At 41.0% G+C, this 21,460-nt stretch overlaps 1 protein-coding gene across 1 annotated transcript in view; it reads left to right on the forward strand.

Annotated features, from left to right (window-relative positions):
• Nucleotides 1-21,460, forward strand: part of CSMD1 (CUB and Sushi multiple domains 1) — a 946,508-nt gene that overhangs the window by 693,901 nt on the left and 231,147 nt on the right. Inside the window, exons 16-20 of the mRNA XM_035109950.3 lie at nucleotides 1,573-1,711; nucleotides 5,523-5,710; nucleotides 10,743-10,931; nucleotides 15,571-15,687; nucleotides 19,211-19,426. Coding sequence (XP_034965841.3) covers nucleotides 1,573-1,711; nucleotides 5,523-5,710; nucleotides 10,743-10,931; nucleotides 15,571-15,687; nucleotides 19,211-19,426 — 849 coding nt within the window. The remainder of the gene's footprint in view (nucleotides 1-1,572; nucleotides 1,712-5,522; nucleotides 5,711-10,742; nucleotides 10,932-15,570; nucleotides 15,688-19,210; nucleotides 19,427-21,460) is intronic.

Here is a 21,460-nt window from a genome sequence, read left to right on the forward strand (position 1 = left end):
GGCAGCAATGCTTTAGTTTTCTATAGACTCTCACAAATTGTATCTAGAGATAAAAGTGGGTTAGGCTGCAATCAAAATGATGCTTGTCTTGCTGAATACGGTAAGCATGCATAGGATTGCTATGTTAATAAATGACTTGATATACAGCAGGGATAACCAAAATGGTGCCCTCCAGATGTTGGACATGCACCAGTCCCAGCCAGCATCCCCAGTTGTCATGAATAGTGGGACTTGGCGTCCAGCAACATCTGAAGGGATCAACATTGGCTAACCTTGACATACAGTCAAGATGTAGGTTAATGTCCAGAGGATTCTGTGATTATTTGGCTGATTTAAGTCACGAAATCAAAAGCAATACTGGGAAATTTTGCCTTTCGCTTCCCATCTATACAACCTCTCTACTGCTAGCTGGCATGCTGAATACGGGTGACAATTAACAAATAGATTGAGTGGCCTAACATCTGCTTTTGAATATTCTCTGTGTTAATAAATCTATCTTTAACAGATTTCATCTAGTGTGAACTGTAATAGAATTTGGGTGCTCTTTTACTTACACCAGCTGGTGTATCTGGCTACGAGCTTACATGCAATGCATTTACTGTAACATGAAATAGGAATATTTATGAAGCAGTGCTCTACTGCAGTGAGAGAAATAGCAATGCCACCCAGTCTGTTAAAAAATGATCACTCAAGAAGACATATAATGCATTTTGTGCTAGATTATATAAATCCCATTGTATGATTTCATTATTTCTTCGTTATATGTTAAATTTTGATTCCTCCTTTCCACAAAACCAAAATTTTCATATGAGTGGCTTAGGTTAGGCTGAAAGATTGATTGGCTCAAGGTCGCCCAGTAGATTTCATGCCTGAGTAGGGATTTGAGCATAAATACTCCTGGTATAAGTCTAACATTCATTATACCACACTTGCACACACTCAGCTGCTATGCAGACAACTAAGGTCACATCTGCACCACACATTTAAAACGCATGGCTACCTCAAAGAATCCTGTGAACCTGTAGTTTGTTAACGGTGCTGGGAACAGATGCTCTGTGAAGAGTAAAATACACTTCCCAGCATTCCTTGGAGGAAGCCATGTGCTTTAAATATAAGATGTGCTTATGATGTAATTGTTTTAAGACTCTGTGCTGGTATCCCAGCCAATATTGTTTTGGTGCTGCTATGCCAACAGTTGCCATTTATACAAGATGTGAAATAATAGAACAACATTTTGCCTTCATTATGATACAAAGTGGGCAGGGGAGAGACAGGGCTTGTCAGGGGACAACAAATTGGCTAAGCTGCACCAGGCAGCTTAGCCAGTATATTGAGCAGGTGAATCAGTGCAACCACAAGCAGGAATATAGACTGGTTAAGTGAAAGTACAGAGTGTCAGAATTGACACTTAAGAGTGGCTAGTTTGTTCAATACTGAGGGATATTCTGCACTTTCTGGTTGTGATAAGGCATGCTTGTGGAAGTTGCAGTTGATCAATTTGATGCAATATGATTTATAGCATTTCTCAGTTGGGATTGTCAATTTGATTGTATCTTTCTGTTTCTCTTCCAGCACCTTGCGGTGGCCACCTAACAGCATCTAGTGGTGTTATCTTGCCACCAGGATGGCCAGGTTACTACAAAGACTCGTTAAACTGTGAATGGGTAATTGAGGCAAAGCAAGGGCACTCTATCAAGATCACATTTGATAAGTGAGTATCTGCAAAACAGATCCACAACTGAATGTTTCAATTATTTGAAATGGTATCAGTGTAGATGCTGTTGAATTACAACACACACCATGCCTGACCATTGGCCAGGCTGGCTGGGGCTGATGGGAATTAGAGTCCAACAACCCTGCCCAGCTGCCTCTTAGTACCCATCCCACCATGTTGCATCTAAAAGAAAGATGAGACCAGGCCTGGGACCAATTGCTTTGTGACTCCCGCACTCCCAGAATTGCCTCCATTAAGCAGCCACTCCATCTGGCTGCAGCAGAAATGAAATTGTAAGGCCTGGCTGGGCTGACTGCAGCTTGGTTCCATGCTCTCCTTCAGTGGCCATTCAGTTTGGTTGCCTTAACAGTTATCTAACATTATGTCAGGATTGGTACCATACCTGACCTTGCCTTATCTTTCTCGCTTCCCTTTCTATCCCTTTTTCCTTTTTTTAATGTCTATCAGATTATATGTAATTAGTTTAAAGTTGTAAACTGCCTTGTGTGTAGTCATAGAAAGGTATAAAAATATCTCATGAACATCCAGACGGCCACAGCTTCCCCATCCCTCTTTTAAGAGGTAGTTGTTGCTCTTTCTTGTAAACCAGGGGTAGCCGACATCTGCCTGTAGAAAATCAGATCTATTGTTATTGACTTGGAACTCTTGCATAATTCAAGTGAGCAATATGTTTATCACAATATTCAAACCAGATTAAGGGACATTGAAAAACAAAATGTCTAGTTAGCTCTGGTGATACTATATTTATGTTGTACTTTATGTTGTTTTAAGCTGTTCTTAAGTAGTTTTTAATCAATGTTTGATATTTGTTGTTAGCTGCCCTGAGCCCAGTTTCTGGACCGGGAAGGACAGGGTATAAATAAAAGTTTATATTATTATTATTAAATAAAATTTGCTCCCCAAGTTATATGGTTTAAATACAACAGATAACAGGGTCGCTTGTATCTCAAAATTAATAATTTGAGTCAAAACACAGGGCCTTTATGTTAGTTTCCCCCTCAGCTTTTGTTTTTAACAATTTCCAGAAATGATAGACATTGTGGGTGTTCTTTGAATGTGCCGGATACTGTAGAACATACTATTTTCTATTGTCCAACCAGCTACACAAACATGTGCTATCCCCTTTTTTGGGTGGTCTAACATCACAGCACAATGAAAATATCGGACTCTATCTAACATTAACCTGGAACTAACTGCAAGTTTTTGTCTTAGAGTGGTAAATGGCACTATTTAGTGGGAAGAAATCCCAATGAGTGAAGCCATTGGTCCATCTATCTCAGTATTGTCTTTACTGACGGAGAGTGTCTGTTCTGAGTACATTCCTAGCCCCAGTTGGAAATGTGAGGAATGAACCTTTGACCTTCTGCATGCAAATCAGATGCTCTTCCACTGAGTTATGTCCCTTCCCCAGTTCTGTTCCATATTAGATATGAATGCGGGTCTCCCGCAGCTTTCCTACTTCCTTTGAGACCAAACTTATTACCGGTATAGAGCTCTACTATGTGTCATATCTGGTTTAAAAGGTTAGCAGTGCTTCACAATGAGAGTGTTTTGTTTCTACATGAATGCCTTTTGTGATGTCTTTGCAAACAGGAGGAGAGAAAAGGCTTGACACAAAAACTGCGGTAAAAGGTTCATATTTTTCTAGTTCAAGTGGTTGTCAAATGTATCTACAAATATTTAGGCGCAATTAGATTGTGTTGCACATCAGTCAAAACTGAAGCCAAGCCGTATATACCACTGGGGAACTGAGTGGATTTGATGCAGAAATGACCCTTGGAGGATGATTTCATGCTCAGTCAGGCTTTGTGAATCTAAAGTTATTAAGCTGGAAAGTGCTATTTCCCAGGAGAAAGGGAACTAGACTGGAACGGAGTAGAGGAGGACCATGTTTCTTCTAGTGCCACCATTTCCACCAACCTCTTTAAATAAGCCCACTCTTACTCCTTGCTTTGCGTGTCATGGTGATAATGATTTTCTATATGTAAGAGTTAATGGCTCAACACCACCGGCTAATTCAAGAACCAATGAAGTGAATGAAAAGTTAGGTAAGAAAGGACTTCAGTGCACCTTCTGATAATACTTCATTGGTGTGAGAGTTGCTGCAACACGTAGTAGTAGTAGTAGTAGTAGTAATACCTTTATTGTCAATGTGCAACCTGTATACAATGAAATTAACCGAGCCCCTCTCCCCCCCTCAATCTCATTGCACTCTGTGTGCTTGTCGCACAACACACCAACCCTGAAAGTCAGTTGCACTATATTATTTTCCGTTCAGCAACCTAACAGCCCATGGATAGAAACTGTGTTTATTTTAGCCTATTGGTACGACTGATTATACTTCTATATCTCCTGCCCAAGGGTAGAAGATTAAAGAGGTGGTGGCTGGGGTGTGAATCATCCCTGAGAATTTTTCTCACTCTCCTAAGGCAACGATCCTTGCGATGTCATCTAGCGGGCTCAGGGGACAGTCCATGATATCATGTCCTGTGTTCACCACCCTCTGTAAAGACTTTCTGTCCGTGGCTGTCAAGCCAATAGAAAGGACAGTTTCTATTGTGGACCGGTAGAAGGAGGTCATCAGTTGTTGTTTAGCATTGTTCTTTCGCAAGACCCTGAGGAAGTGGAGTCTCTGTTGGGCCTTCCTAACCACCTGAGTTATATTGTTTATCCAAGTGAGGTCTTCACTAAGGTAAACTCCCAGGAATTTAAAGGAAGAGACTCTCTCCACACAACACAACACACACACACACCAGTATACAACGCAGCTAGTTCCCCTCTCTTCCTCTGAAAGTCCAATACCATCTCCTTTGTCTTGCTAATATTTAGGTGCAAGTTATTCTCCATGCACAATGTAGATACTTTTTGAACCTTCCCCCTGTACACTGATTCATCCCCACCTGTAATTAGACCCATTATGGTAGTATCATCTGCAAACTTAATAATTACAGTGGGTGGATCAGATGAAATATAGCCATATGTATACAATGAGTACAGGTAGGGACTCAGCACACATCCCTGTGGGGTGGGTGCCAGTGCTGAGCTTCAGGGAGGTAGATGTAACAGGCCCAATCCTCACTGTTTGTGTCCCATATACAGAGTTAGAGCATTAGTCCATCTTGTTCAGTATTTTCTACACTGACTGACAGGATTTCAGAATAGGATCCCTTCCAGCTTTACCTGGAAATGATGGGGATTGAACTTGGTATCTTTTCTAGGCAGAGCATATGCTCTTACCACTGAACCATTACAGCTCTTCCACGAGGGCCTCTGTCCTCCCTGGACTGCTCTAATATGACACTGACTAGTGTTGTCAGCTCTGGATGGTAGATCTCTGAGGCCTCCTGCAACCTGGAATCTCTTGGTTGGAGCTGCTGGAGGCGTAGTGCTTGAAGATCATGAGGCCTACCACTGAGCTAAGGTCCCTCTCCTGCATGTAATATATTGTGCACATGAAGTATCCACAAATATAACCAGACCATTGCCCCATCTACCCCAGTATTTGACTACTATGACAGGCAGGAGCACTCTAGCCTCTTCTGAGAGATCCTCTACTGCTTCTTTCCTGCAAGTGCCCTCTCCTCACCCTACTTCAATTTATTTTGCTACCTACTGTGGATTATATTCTTTCTACCCAAAAGTAAGCAATAACCTTCGGAGAGCAGAAAGCTGTGCAGCATAAATGTTCCATGGGATTCCACCGACAAGCCCAAGCAATCTAATGAGATTATTGTTGTTTTAGAAATGTCGGCTTTGAAGTCATACGTGTTGCAATTTGTTTTGACAGGTTCCAGACAGAAGTAAATTATGATACCCTGGAAGTCAGAGATGGGCCGACGAGTTCTTCTCCATTAATTGGGGAATACCATGGCACACAAGCACCACAGTTCCTTATTAGTACTGGGAATTTCATGTATCTCCTATTCACTACAGATAACAGCCGTTCAAGTGTTGGCTTCTTGATTCACTATGAAAGTAAGTCCGATATTTTTCTCAGTTAAAATGAGTGAAATAACCGAATGTGGGTATTGTGGGGAATGAAAAGTGTATTGGCAGGGTGCCTCATAAATCAGCGAAAAATGTAAATGGCTGTAACAGAGGAATGGTTAAGAGTGAAATGGGTGGTATCAGACTAATCTGTGTTAGAGTTTCTACTTGTGTCGTGTAACTTCTCCCCTCCCCCTCCCCCTCCCCCCACATGTCCCCTAAATTTGTTCTGGGGGTTTCCCCAAACCTCTGGAGTAGATCTGGGGAGAACATGGGGTATGCACAAGAAGAGGAGAGGTTCCATAGCACAAGTGGAAATCCTTGTACTTGTGGAATCAGGTGTGCACCACTTGTTATACATTTAGTGTGCAATCCTATACAGTTGTCTGAGAGTAAGCTCTGTTGAACTCAATGGGACGTACCTTTGAGTACACATGTCTGGAATTGCACTTTTAAAATAAAATAAAAACTATTTTTTTAAAAAAAAATATTATTATACATTGCTGCATGTGTGTACATTAAAAATAAATCAAAACATTTACCCTAATCCAGAACTTCACTGTGAGCATGGGATCACCTCACATTGGAACATGACATTCTTTATTTGTGTGCATAGTGGAATAAGTCTCATTTCCAAGAGTTCTGCTTTCATTATGATGCATGCTTCTATTCTCTGATTTGGTATAACTATCTAGATGCCTGCAATACCTTTTGCAGTCATTAAATGGTTAAGAGGGCACAGATTGCTTGCTTTGCTTCCTGGTTCACAGTAATTGTTGATATCTGAATTGGGGACAAATTATTGTTACGCCTACCTATAACTTACCTCCAAAGCAAAATCAGAAACTACAGTTTGAAGTTGGACTTTGATTCTGATTTAGAAACAAAGTATGATTACCAGAGTTGAACATCATGGTAGTATCCATGAACCAAGAAGCAGACTTTTGTGAAGTTGTTCTATGGTTATGATGTCAGAACCTGCTTACAATTTCTGAAAGATGAAAAGGCAAGTAAAACAAAATCCCACAGTGGTGAAGGTTTCAAGTATGAATTTTTTCCCAAAGCATATAAGAGGTTTCTCATACTCTATAATTCTTTAGGGGGGAAATATATTTTGATTCTGATCATAATAATATAGAACTAGTCTTATAGTACAGTATTTAATATTTCTGTTGTCATAAGTAGTGCTAGAGTCATGCACAGTTATTTCCAGCATTCATTCCAATATGGATGTATTGCAGCAATTGCATCCTTATGCATTATTAACAAGTAGATAGTAGTTTCATTGTTAGCGCTTAAATGACTAGAGCATTCATCTTTTCCCATTTATAACAAGCATGATAACAAAATGAAAATGAAAAGTGGAGTGTACAGAATGCTGTTTCTCTACAGTTCTGGAAGAGAATCACACTCAGCTCTGCCCTGAGCCACAGTGAGCTCTGTGGGGTAGCCTGTGGCTTGAGATGAGTGGGGCATCCTGCTCTCCCTGCAGCACACCTAGGCCTGCCTGCCACTGCCATTATCAGCACCATAAGTGCCACCCTCCAGTGGCCTGCCAGCTAGCTGTAGAAGGTTTCCACTATTGCTGCCACAGCACATACTACAATATTTGCCTCTCTGGAGCAAGCAATGCTCCCACAGGGCTCTATGGAGTGCAGGGATCCTTCAATGATCTGGAGTGCAGTGATGCAGGTGGTCTTCACAACCACCCTGCCCACAGAAACGTGCTTCAAGGAAGGACCCCTCAAAATTATTGGTTGCAAATGAGGGTGGCTTCCCTTGGCTCGTGTCAGGTTATCTTAGACAAGGGAAAAAAACTATTTTCTATTTAAAAATGAAATTCTAATTAAAAATAGATAAATCAGAAATAGGTTGGCTGACTTCCCAATTTTAGCCAATAAGAACATTACCTTTTTTCCTGCTGGAAACAGACTAGAAGGGAGGTGAAGGGAGAAACATGGAGTGGATTTTATATAACAGGGAATGGGTTGTGTCTCAGACGTACAGAATACTGGCAATGGAAGTGGAGACTGTGCTGAAAGGAAGACATAGTGCCCTTGCGTTGGAGCCATGTCATCTTTCTCAACATCCAACTCTCCTTCTTTATTGCATATGTCTTGGCTGCAGTTGTTCAGTGAGAGGTGCCCTGCAGTTTTTAAGATGCACATTTTTTTTTTACTTCACCACTGCAAATGAATCATTGCTAATTATTTTTAATCTGCATTAACTTGTTACATTTGCAGTGAAATATCAAATGCTGCAGTATATTTAGAAAGAGGTGGGGGAGGATACTTTGAGAAATTACGTATGAAAATACATTTCTATATTGTGCAAAGGGAACTGGCTTTAGTATTTACCATATGTGTATTTTTTTATTTATTTAAGTAGTTTATACCATATCCTTAAACAGTTCCCATGGTTGCTTAGAAAAAAATAAAAATAAAATCACCGTAAACCAAAGCATTGAAGCAATATTAAGACATTACAATACAAAAAGAGCAGCATAAAATCAGTCAGCAGAATTGAAAACAGACACCAGGGCAACAGGATCGCAATGTGTGTACGGTTATTTATTTATTATAGCCCACCCTCCAGCAAATGGTCCCAGGGCAGATTACATTAAAACCACAATTTAAAGCAATATTCAGTTCATTAAAAACAGTAAATTAAACTGCAAAACTAAACTAAATTGTAAGAGCAGCAAAATAGGAGTCCAACAGTAGAAGAGGAAGGAAAGCATCCACTCATCTGAAAGTCTTGGTAGAGAGTTGTGCCTTGACTTGGTCCTGGAAATACTGCAATGACAGCGCAAGATAATCTATTTAAAAATGATGGAAAATATTATTTGATACACCCACCCCTGCCACCGCCTGTAGTGCCACCACCGAGCAAGCATTTCCCCCTGTAGTCACTCAACCTCAGATGACATGGGCCTCCTCCATTGAACATCATAGTGTACAGGGAGGCATATTTCAATAGAAGCTTTGAAACCCATGAAGCACATAAACCACCCTTCATCCACCAATGGATCTCTGTTCTTTTTCCTGGACTGGGCTCCAGTTTATTGGCTCTCTTTGAGCCCATTACTATAAATTCAAGTAATGCAGTAGTTGTGTGGTTTAGTGCAATTCCTGCATTAAAGGTAAAGGGACCCCTGACCATTAGGTCCAGTCATGACCGACTCTGGGGTTGTGGCGCTCATCTCATGTTGTTGGCCCGAGGCAGCCGGCGTACAGCTTCCGGGTCATGTGGCCAGCATGACAGTGCCTCTTCTGGCGAACCAGAGCAGCACACGGAAACACCATTTACCTTCCCTCTGTAGCGGTACCTATTTATCTATTTGCACTTTGATGTGCTTTCGAACTGCTAGGTTGGCAGGAGCTGGGACTGAGCAACGGGAGCTCACCCCGTCGCAGGGATTCAAACCGCCAACCTTCTGATTGGCGAGCCCTAGGCTTTGTGGTTTAACCCACAGCACCACCCATGGTCCCAAAATTCCTGCATTACTTTTATGAAAAAAAGATAAAAGCAGGTGCTATCAACATTATCGCGACACCTCTCTTCAAACCTCCATATGACCTCATTCAGCAGTCTCATGCAGATATTTAAATGCAAGAGGGGAACAACAACAAAAAGATGCCGGACTCTATCACATAGCTGCTAGAGTCTTCCAGCACCATCTTCTGAAACTGGCTGTCCTAGGAAATGAATCACCTGCAAACCAGTTTAGTAGGATACTATAATGGATGGTGTAAAAAGCCCCCAAGAGGTCCAGGAAAAATCAAAATACCTACCCACTGCACCATGAAAAGCTGAAAACATTATACCACTATTGACACAACTCTTCAGAACGAAAGCTTAGGCAGGGTATCATTTCAAAGATTGCTATCTATGCTTTTCAGTAATACGGTACTAAGCTTTAAATAAACTACCATGTGGCTTTACAGAGATTGGCACTTAGGGAGGCATCAGCACTTTTTGAAGAATGGAAACTAAGTTACAGCTATTTGAAGGGGCTAAAAGTTATTTTACCTAGAGGGGAAAATAACTCTATAACCAGGAAAGAGAACTATTTCAGTGACAGCAGTGGTACTCTAATCCAAGTACTAAACCATAACTTCAGATGCACAAAGTTGGCATCATACAATGTTCAGAGGCATTCCAGTGCCTTTTAAAAATGTATAATGCCCATATAGTTGGGAGAATATTTAAATCAGGTGTAGCCAACATAGTTCCCTGCATGTGTTTTGGACTACAAAGTCTGTCATCTTCTACAATAGGCCATGCAGGTTGGTCCTGATTGGCGATTTCCCAGGAGTTTTGTGCATTTGGAGGAGAGCTGCTTCTAAGAGACAAGCATGCACAGGTCACATTTCCCTGTCCCAATTCTCGTTCATTAGTGATTCCAGAAATATTACACCTCTTTCTCCAGAGATCAAAGTCTGCTTAGCTCCTGATGGTACTCTGAGGTCTCAACTGGGAAGAAAGGGAGCATGCAGAGTACACCATGGAAGAACCGTCCTTATTAGCATTCCACGTATAGAAGATAAAGTACAAATATATAGAAAGACAACACAGGGGGGGGGAATGGAAAGTAAATGATCACGACATCTATCCAATGTCGTTACTTAATGCCCTTGTCAAATTCCTCTCCTTACTTGCTCATATTACATTTTTGTATCCTTTTTGAAGCATAGATGATTTAAATAACTTGCAAGAAAGTTATCTTGCTCATATTTTTCTCTCTTTTTTAAAGGGTTGCTTCCAACCTCTGTAAACTCAGTGCTTACTCCAGGCATCCCCAAACTTCGGCCCTACAGATGTTTTGGACTACAATTCCCATCTTCCCCGACCACTGGTCCTGTTAGCTAGGGATCATGAGAGTTGTAGGTCAAAGCATCTAGAGGGCCGCAGTTTGGGGATGCCTGGCTTACTCTCTTTTTTTAGTTGCCAGCTCAACATAATTTGCTCTTCTGCAGTGAATTTCTAATATTTGTTCACCTTCCCTTTCTCTGACCAGGTGTTACACTGGAATCAGATTCCTGCCTTGACCCAGGTATTCCTGTGAATGGCCATCGGCATGGTAATAACTTCAGCATCCGATCTACAGTCACTTTTAGCTGTGATCCAGGTTACACTCTGAGTGATGATGAACCACTTGTGTGTGAACGAAATCATCAGTGGAACCATGCACTACCTAGCTGCGATGGTAGGTACTGTGCAATAGTTGCTATTGGACCTCTGCAAAATAAATTATATTTAAAAAGATGCAATGTGATATATTTTCATGTAGGGAAAGGGGGCGGGGCACAGAAAGAAATTGCATTATTCACTACTCTTATTCCTGAAACTCCTCTTCGCTTTATCATAACTTCTACTCTGCTCCCATAAATATATGGTTTTCTGGGACACATTCAAAAGCAGAAAATATACCTCTGTGCTAAGTGTGTCTAGCTCAACATAGGAAACACAAACCTCTAAGAGGGAAATGTTTTGCTATTACAACTTCCTCCATTCTAGCACTCTGATGGGAGACACTAAACCTACGGGAAGTGTTCATTTTATGCTAGAGTATATCAAAGAAAGTCCTTCCTAAAACTTGTTGGTTTCATTTTCTTTCAGTTTCTCACCCCCCCCCCTTTCAGTTGAGTTCTACTCATTTCCATGTCCATTTTTACTTTGTAAAAAAATTCTCAAAATAATAATAAAAAATCATCAGAATTTTTAGTGCATATTCTCCTAATATCCTATGCAATTGTGCCCAATAGACACATTGTTGCAAAGCAATTTTCCCTAATACGGTGCATTTTTGAATAGTATTTTTACTAATAACAATAATAATTTTTGTACACATCCACACATTTTGGGTGGAGAGCAGGTGATAGGTACACTGCAAAATTTTGAGAAGTGGGATTCATGGGGGACTTCGTCAAAAGACTTATTGAAATCAAGATACAACTGTGTTTTGGCCTACAACTTCTGTCATCCTCTACAACTGGGCCTGACTGGAGATTTCCCAGGAGTATTGTGCATTTGGAGGAGAGCTGCCTCTAAGAGACAAGCATGCATGGGTCACATTTGCCACATTTAAGTTTCATTCTGAACAATCCGTTTCTCACAATCATTACAATCCTCTAGATGACAACAACTTTAAGAAATGGGTGGTTCAGAACCTTGTTGTTTAGTCGTTTAGTCGTGTCCGACTCTTTGTGACCCCATGGACCATAGCACGCCAGGCACTCCTGTCTTGCACTGCCTCCCACAGTTTGGTCAAACTCATGTTCGTAGCTTCGAGAACCTACCAGTTTCAAATCCTTGACCCATTATTAGATAGATAGATAGATAGAGAGATAGAGAGATAGAGAGATAGATAGATACTTTATTGTCATTGTACATAGTACAACAAAATTGAATGCCATCCCATAAAAACAAAAACAAAACACAATTGCAGCCACACATACACATACATACACACACATCACAGCTCCCCAAGATCATATTATTTAGTTACAGCATTTAAGATGGTTATAGCTCTTGGATAAAAACTACGGCTTTCCCTCTTAGTTTTGGCATAGGTTTTCCTCTGCTGACGGATTACCTTGTTTCCCTGCTGCACTTTCACAAATGTACCACATTTTTGGGGAAAGAAAACCAGTGGCACAGCCAGATATAAATTTAAGGACTCATCCTATCTTCCCATGGTTCCTATCTGCAACAAAAGCTTGGGAGTGTACTTGGAGTCTCCATGGCCGAGCTGTGGTCCTCACCCCCTGAATTATATATTCTTAAGGAGAAATACCCTCCATAGCTCTCAAATACTCTGTTATCAATGGAGCTTTGAATATGCTCAGAAGTCTGCAGTGTATTCAGGAACCATGGGAAATCTGGTGAAAGCCTCATTGTGTATTCTCAGCTGCTGGTTTCTTCACTTCTCCCATTGTAGAAAGGTGGGAAGAGATAAACTGTCACCAGAGTGAGACCCTGGGCCTATCTTCTTTCCAGGCTTAGAATAACTCCCCAAAACCTTTGAATTTCCCTAGAGAGGTCTCCAAGAAACTTTGGAAAGACTGATATGGTTACAAATCACGACAGCAAAAAAATGTATTCACACTCCAGAATACATAACCACATTTACATATTGCAGAAGAAAATGTGTAATGGTGAACCTGTCATTCATGAGCTCATCAGTGAACCACATATTCCTACGGAACACAGTAATAGAACCAACTTGAAAGCTATCTTGTAGGACCAACCAACTTGAAAATTATAGAATCAGGAGAACCATCACATACTACAGACCAAAATGGGCTTTTCTTTATTGTTTGAATATTGTAAAATACTTCCACCTAAAGTATTATGAAGCATTTTATTATAAATAAGATAGGACTAAGAGTGATTCTACTTTGTAGAATATCTAAAAATTGCAGTTTTCATGGTGCTTCTTCAGGTATATAGATTTCAATCATAAAGTTTCTGCTTGGGCTGATGTTGTTCAGACTGCTGAACTATACTGTGGCATAGTTCTTGAGATAGTTTTATTGACACATTGCATTTTTCTTCTGCTTTATTTATGGCTCATGGGATTGGCATGTTTTATTGTTTAACATACTTTATAGCTTTCTGAAAATCACTGCTGTATTTATTATGAGATCTTCTAAGTGTGTATAATTTAGAATGTTCAATTTCTTTAATCTCATCACCCTGCTCTTTCAAATGCTTCTAGTTAAAACCAACAGTGACTGCAATCTCCTCTCTTCTTCCCTCCACACACACACACACACACACACACACACACACACACACACACACAAGCTGAGACAGAGATAGTGAGAGGGTGGCAGTGCCTGCTTTCTTTTGGTTATGAAGAATTTACACACAGCAGCATGTTTCAGTAGCCTCAGCACAGAGTCAGAAAGATGTGAGGCAGAGCCAGTACTGAAGTTATAACCCCATTCCGCCATTTCCCAATGCTGACATTTGGGTATGAATTGCAAAGCTGGGGGATCAGCCCCTCTTTCTTGCCCATAATTGGGGCATTTTGCTAGAGAGGGAGGAGGGGATTGAATATGTATGGGTACACTATTCTTTTCTGAAAGCAATCCCCATTAAAGTATTCCGGGATGCAGGTGGTGCTGTGGGTTAAACCACAGAGCCTAGGGCTTGCTGATCAGAAGGTTGGTGGTTCGAATCCCTGCGATGGGGTGAGCTCCCATTGCTCAGTCCCAGCTCCTGCCAACCTAGCAGTTCGAAAGCACATCAAAGTACAAGTGGATAAATAGGTACTGCTATAGCGGGAAGGTAAACAGTGTTTCTGTGTGCTGCTCTGGTTCGCCAGAAGCGACTTGGTCATGCTGGCCACATGACATGGAAGCTGTACGCCGGCTCCCTCGGCCAATAATGCGATATGAGCACTGCAACCCCAGAGTTGGTCACAACTGGACCTAATGGTCAAGGGTCCCTTTACCTTTACCTTACATTTTTCTAGTTTAAGGTCAGAGTTCAAATTGAGAACGATGTGCCAGCCATAATCCAACCACCCCCTAACCCCGCATGCTAAAAGTGGAATTTTATAGTGTATTTTTCTCACACTACAATTTACTTGAGGAAGTTGGGTCATGTCAATCAAATGTGGAAAAGATATGCCAACATATAATGCTGATTGTCAGATATTTAATGTATTAAAAATGGAAAGATGCAGGAAAAGGCAAGTGATAGGTATACCAAAGCAAGTTATGGGGCACATACCACAATCTAATTTTGCAAACACTGTGTAATTTACCCATATATTCAATACAACTCATGTGTCATTCAAATCAGAACAGTCTATTATGAATTCCATGGAAATTATTATTTTAGTGTCCTAGCAGCCTTCTAATCTTCACAAGGTTTTGGTTTTGAAAGAATTAGTATGTCTGCAGGGGAAAATGTGTATCTCTTTTCCCTTTAAAAACAAAAGAGGAGAAATGTGATAAATCTGCTGAACAACCCACCCTGAATTATTAATTTTAGGGTGTGTGTGAATAGAATCAATATAACAGCTTTATAATGCAGGTTTTTAGCTCTCAAACCTAGATCAAAGAATAACAAATAAATTTCTAAAGATACCCATTTCTACATTTTGTACTATCCTTGCGATTGGCCTGTGGATCCAAAAATATAGGGATCTATATTATTGTCTTGGTGTATGCTAATTTTATGTTTGATACCTTTTGGTATATATTTGAACATAGGTTCTTTCTCCCACCTTACCCCATCCGCCGGAACACCATTTTCTGGCTAGACGCCAGCCTTCCTCATCAGTGCTCTGCATAATCTACCCTCTCTAAAATGTAAAACCCACATATTCTAGTTTTCTCTTATTATCTCTTTTGAGACACAGTCTTGTCAGATTCTTTACTATCTCTCAGGTTGCCAAGGAGACGAGGCACTTACTGGCAATTCTGAGTAGACCTTAATGCAGATGTATAAGCATTTCAATCTTATTACTACTGCCTGCTCCTAATCAGTTCATTTGCTCTGATGATGTTTACAACTTTTCTATTTCAGCAGGGACCTATTATTTGTAAAACATAAACAACATGGTTGTGTGTGTGTATATGTTTAGCTGAATTCATAGCTTTCAAGTTTTCCCTTTTCTCACGAGGAAGCCTATTCAGCATAAGGGAATTTCCCTTTAAAAAAGGGAGAACGTGACAGCTATGGCTGAATTTAACAGTGTTGGTTAGCATTTGTTTGTGGCCCCAGGAAGTTAATGGGCCTAACAATGCTCCTCAACTAAAAGGGGGAAAAAAAGGTCAAGCAGAGCACCAGTAATTATTTTATTGCTATTCTTTCTTTCTTTTGTACAGCTCTATGTGGTGGCTATATTCATGGGAGAAGTGGAACCATTCTCTCACCAGGCTTTCCTGATTTTTATCCAAATTCTTTAAACTGCACATGGACCATCGAAGTTTCTCATGGCAAGGGTAAGAGAACATAAGGTTTTCAGGGTGTATCTGTTTTAAATGCCTCCTGAAGATAAATTTTGGAAAAAATAAACAAAGCAAGGGAACCCATCTACTTCTCCCATATAGGCTTAATAAAAAGATAAAGTGTGTGTGTGTGTGTGTGTGTGTGTGTGTGTGTGTGAGAGAGAGAGAGAGAGAGAGAGAGAGAGAGAGAGAGAGAGAGAGAGAGAATATGTTATTATATTATCTTGAATATGTTATGTTGGAGTTGGCAAGTCTCAGGGTATAACCTGAAGCTCCACCCCCTCTGGCCAACATTCAGTTGGGTAAAGCTTCCAAGACCCAGGGGCTGCATCCTTCTTACACAGCTTAAGTTCTCCAGCATTGAGAGGTAGATTGATCAAATGGACCATCAGCTTCCAAGTGCCTCAGGGTGCTTATCAGGGTACCTTAGATTATATTATTGGGTGTTCACACTGCCTGCCAAGCAATAACCAAATGAAACAATTGGCAAAGCCAGTCAACCAAATCAATATAGCTTTGCCATAGTCAACAACACAGTAGGGAATATGCAAAAATGATGCCTCCAGTTGGGAATCAGAAACTGCCTCTAAAATTCCTCCTCACCACTGGAAAGGACAACTAGCTAATCCCTTATCACTGCATAGAGTTGGTGGGTGAGTTGTTGTGCTGGTTGAAGAGGGAGCAACTTCATCTAAAATAGGTGTGCTGCCCATTCCACTGTTGGCCACAACCCTGTGTTGGGATGTAATGTCTTCCCCACATGTTCCCATTCCACGCTGAATGAGGAGTGGGACAGACCTGCCCCCAGCAGAGACCCAGAACAGTGACAGTCTGTTTCGAGCTGGGATCAGTGAAGAAAGTTGGTTTTAAAGGTCCCTGAAAATACATAATATGTGTCAATATTTGTCATTTCTAAAATATAACAAAGTAATATCTGCATTGATTTTTAAAATTTGTATACTGTCAAGTCATCCCATCTGTTGATATCACTAAATGCCAGCCAGTACTGGTAATTAGGGACACGGGTGGCGCTGTGGGTTAAACCACAGAGCCTAGGGCTTGCCGATCAGAAGGTCAGCAGTTCAAATCCCCGTGACAGGGTGAGCTCCCGTTGCTCGGTCCCTGCTCCTGCCAACCTAGCAGTTCGAAAGCATGTCAAAGTGCAAGTAGATAAATAGGTACTGCTCCGGCTGGAAGGTAAACGACGTTTCTGTGTGCTGCTCTGGTTTGCCAGAAGCGGCTTAGTCATGCTGGCCACATGACCCGGAAGCTGTATGCCGGCTCCCTTGGCCAGTAAAGCGAGATGAGTGCCGCAACCCCAGAGTCGTCCGCGACTGGACCTGATGGTCAGGGGTCCCTTTACCTTTACTGGTAATTAAAATGTTACCTTTATTCATTAATGCTCACCTGTCTTGAAATTATAGTAATTCTGTGTGGAAAATAACTCCTGGTTTTATTCACTGGATTCTGTTACTGCTTTAATATATTTTTGAATAAGTGTGGCATTTTATTTAAATAGAACAGTATGGGTGTTTAGATAACTCCAAGCTCTGAAATGATGAAATAGGATTTTAAAAGCAGAGAATTAAAATTAATGGATTTTTTTTCCTCCTCTGGTTGTCGACCTTTGCGATACACTTCTTTCTTTTTTGCAGGCCTCCTTTGTACTTTCTCCCCACCCCCCTCCCCACTTTTTCATTCCCTATACTATTTTAGAAATGAGAATTCTTATGCAGTTGTTTAGGGTCAAAAGCAAGGACTTTAAGAAAACAAGCACAAAGAGTTCTGAAACAGGAAAGCTTTAGCTATATAGTATATGCATCAGAGAATAGCAACATGGTAGTTTATAATATTATATGAATTATAGACAGTGCTGAAGGTCATCATATGTGTGACAAGAATATAATTATATTTGTTACAACTTAGCCTGAATGTGCAACATTTGCACCAAGTTTGGGATGCCTCTGTCTTTGTTAACCTTAGTATTATATGTACACACACAAATACACACACACACACACACACACACACACACACACACACTGGATTGGATCTAAAGGTGCCATTCTACTAATGGAATGAGCCTTCTACTAAAAAAGGGTCTGTTTCTGACCTGCTTGTGAAAAACCATTGTGTGAACAATGTGACGCCAGATCTAGAGAAGTTGTTTGTATAAGTTCTTAAGCTTGAGCTCTTTATTATTATTATTATTATTATTATTATTATTATTATTATTATTAATTAATATCCCGCCCATCTGGCTGGGTTTCCCCAGCCACTCTGTGTGGCTCCCAACCAAATATTTAAAACACAATACAGCAAGCATCTCCAAACTGCGGCCCTCCAGATATTTTGGCCTACAACTCCCATGTTCCCTAGCTATCAGGACCAGTGGTCAGGGAAGATGGGAATTGTAGTCCAAAACATCTGGAGGGCCGAAGTTTGGGGATGCCTGCAATACAGCATTAGACATTAAAAACTTCCCTAAACAGGGCTGCCTTCAGATGTCTTTTAAAAGTAAGATAGTTGCTTATTCCCTTGACATCTGATGGGAGGGCGTTCCACAGGGCGGGCGCCACTACCGAGAAGGCCCTCTGCCTGCTTCCCTGTAACTTGGCTTCTTGCAGCGAAGGAACTGCCAGAAGGCCCTCTGCGCTGGATCTTAGTGTCTGGGCTGCACGGTGGGGCTAGAGACACTCCTTCAGGTACACTGGACTGAGGCCATTTAGGGCTTTAAAGGTCAGCACCAACACTTTGAATTGTGCTCAGAACCTTTTCACAACCTGCTGTAGCTTACATTCTACTGCCTGTGTCTTCATTATTGACTTGGATCTCATACTATAATGAAGGCATAGCCAATGTGGTGCCCTCCTAGATGTTGCCTGATTAAACCTCTCTTTGGCCCCCACTGCATGAGCAATGGTCAAGGATGATGGGAGTTGTAGTCCAACAACAACCAGAGGGCACCACATTGGCTAACCTTGCTATAATGTGGTCATTGATGCATTGTGGTACCACACTGTGGGAAACCTTCCCCTAGAGCTTCCACAAGAGTTCATGGAACATTTCTGTTGTAGCTTCTCCTTCCACTAGTTTCCTTGCTTTCCCTGTACCAGGGGATAGGTTTCTAGACCCTGGGGAAATAATGGTAGTTTAGTAACAGCCTTCAGAATTGAGCCAAGCACAAACAGGATTGTAGTTACACTGATCTTGCGTACAAGCATATGTTCAGGGCCACTCACTTATGAATACCCCTACTTGAAGGCTTACAACAGTGTTATATATAAGAGAGTTGAGAATTGGATGCATATTCACCCTGGATGACAAAAGCAAAGCAAAGCAAAGCAAAGCAAAGCAAAGCAAAGCAAAGCAAAGCAAAGCAAAGCAAAGCAAAGCAAAACAAGACACCTGTTAGTGAAGCCTGAGCCTTTAGCTGACTCAGGTTGCCAGTGGTTCTGCTCAGGAGGTCAGACTTTACTCAAAAAGCAAAATATTGTTCTTTTCCTCATTTTTCAAGGAGTACAACTGATCTTCCACACCTTTCACCTGGAAAGCTCCCATGACTATTTGCTCATCACTGAAGATGGAAGCTTCACAGAACCTGTGGCCAGATTAACAGGGTCCGTTTTGCCCCCTACCATCAAAGCTGGACTCTTTGGAAACTTCACGGCACAACTTCGGTTTATTTCTGATTTTTCCATTTCCTACGAAGGCTTTAATATAACATTTTCAGGTAAAGGCATGGGCTTTGATAGATTATTTGGAAATGTTTGATATCTATATTATTACCAGTAACTACAACAGTCATAATGAATAGCACTAGAAGATTTTCCCCACCTGTTGTCAGGAGATTCCCCAGACACCATAGCCTACCATGTTTGATAACCTCCCCAGCACTCTGTAGAGGATTTTCAGGGAATATATGAGGATTTAAGGAAGAAGGGCAGAAAGGAAAGATCTGTTTTGTGAGTTATCAATAGTGTATACAATATGGGATGCAACTCAGTAATTGCTGAAAACCAACCAAACATTGGAATGAGATATATAGACAGACAGACAGACAGACATGAGAGAGATATATGGTTTGTGGTGTCAAATAATAATAATAATAATAATAATAATAATAATAATAATAGTTGTTGTTGTTGTTTATTAATGTCTATACCAGGATTAAGACTTCAAATAGGCAGGGGATAGTTGGGTTTTCATAGCCATTCAATGTGTACTTGGTACTTGTCTTTTTGTAGCCTTAAACTTCAGTCCTGTGCACAATTAACTGCAAGTAAGGATCCGGGTGGCGCTGTGGGTTAAACCACTGAGCCCAGGGCTTGCTGATCAGAAGGTTGGCAGTTCAAATCCCTGTGACGGGGTGAGCTCCCGTTGCTTGGTCCCAGCTCCTGCCAACCTAGCAGTTCGAGAGCACATCAAAATGCAAGTAGATAAATAGGTACCGCTACAGCGGGAAGGTAAATGGCATTTCCATGTGCTGCTCTGGTTTGCCAGAAGCGGCTTTGTCATGCTGGCCACATGACCTGGAAGCTGTACGCCGGCTCCCTCGGCCAATAATGTGAGTCGGTCACGACTGGACCTAATGGTCAGGGGTCCCTTTACCTTTAAGGATCCATTAGACATAATGGGACTTGCAGTCATGTACTGTATACATGCATAGTATTGTGCAGTAAATTGGCTAGCAGCAACTACTGTTTACAACTGTTAATGTCTTGAGTCTTTTGGAGATTTTAAAACCATGCACAAGTAGCAAGGAAGAGCTACATTATTACTAGTCCCTAACTGCACCATTCTTGGTTCTGGTTTCCACCTGGTTGATCTGAGTGTAAAGATCTTTCCAAGAAAGCAGGAACGGAGCAAATCAGGCAATATGAACACGTCAATCATAAATGATTTGTTTTGATTTGAAATATTATCTAGTTTCTAGAAGTAATTGTATTAAGTCTTAAAATGTCAGTTAATGAGACCAAAAAGAACAGATATTAATAATAAGAGTGTCTCAGGTCAAACACAACAGGGACTTATTGGAAAAGGTGCAGTTCATGTGGAAGGTTTAGCCTTATTTAACAGTCAGAACAGCAGATCATTTTCTTTCTTTTGGGGCAGTCTTCCCACCCACCTCCAAACATTCAGCAAATTTGCTAATAATCCTACCTTTTCTGCAATGAGCTCAATGTGGACATAGGTTTCCATAGTGGTCTCTCCTCTGGGGGCACTAACGAAACCAAACTCTGCTTAAGTTCAACAAATTTATACGCACAACCTCCCTGTTCAGCCTGGTTTATAATATCAATGTGAATTTTTCTCTGAATATTGCTAATATAGAAACAGTTTGGAAGCAGTGCCCTTGGTTACAGAGGAAAAAGGATGTTATTCCGCAAAATGGGCAGTTTTCTGAAAGGAGATGGTATTGAATTGAATATGAGCTGAGACAGCAGGTTACTAAAGTGGCAGTAAAATCTGCACTGACAAAGGGGTGGAAATGTATACCACAAATAGAGAGTGCTGCATTAAGCATGCAAAGCTAAACCTTTGCATTCCTTACCCTCCCTCTATATGCTCTCCTTGTTCTGTTCTACTTCATAAAAACAATTTTTCTTTTACTAGAAAGGCACTGTACTGCTAGGTTTATTCTTCAATATCTCTGCAGGGGTTAAAAAAAAATCTGCAGGGGCTACTTTGACTTCACACTGGACTTCACATTCAAAGGCTGCAGTTCCTATATGCTGTAAGATGAGTCTGCACATGCAAATTAATT

This window comes from Zootoca vivipara, chromosome 3, assembly GCF_965207765.1.
Source record: "Zootoca vivipara chromosome 3, rZooViv2.hap1.1, whole genome shotgun sequence".
Lineage (NCBI taxonomy): Eukaryota > Metazoa > Chordata > Lepidosauria > Squamata > Lacertidae > Zootoca > Zootoca vivipara.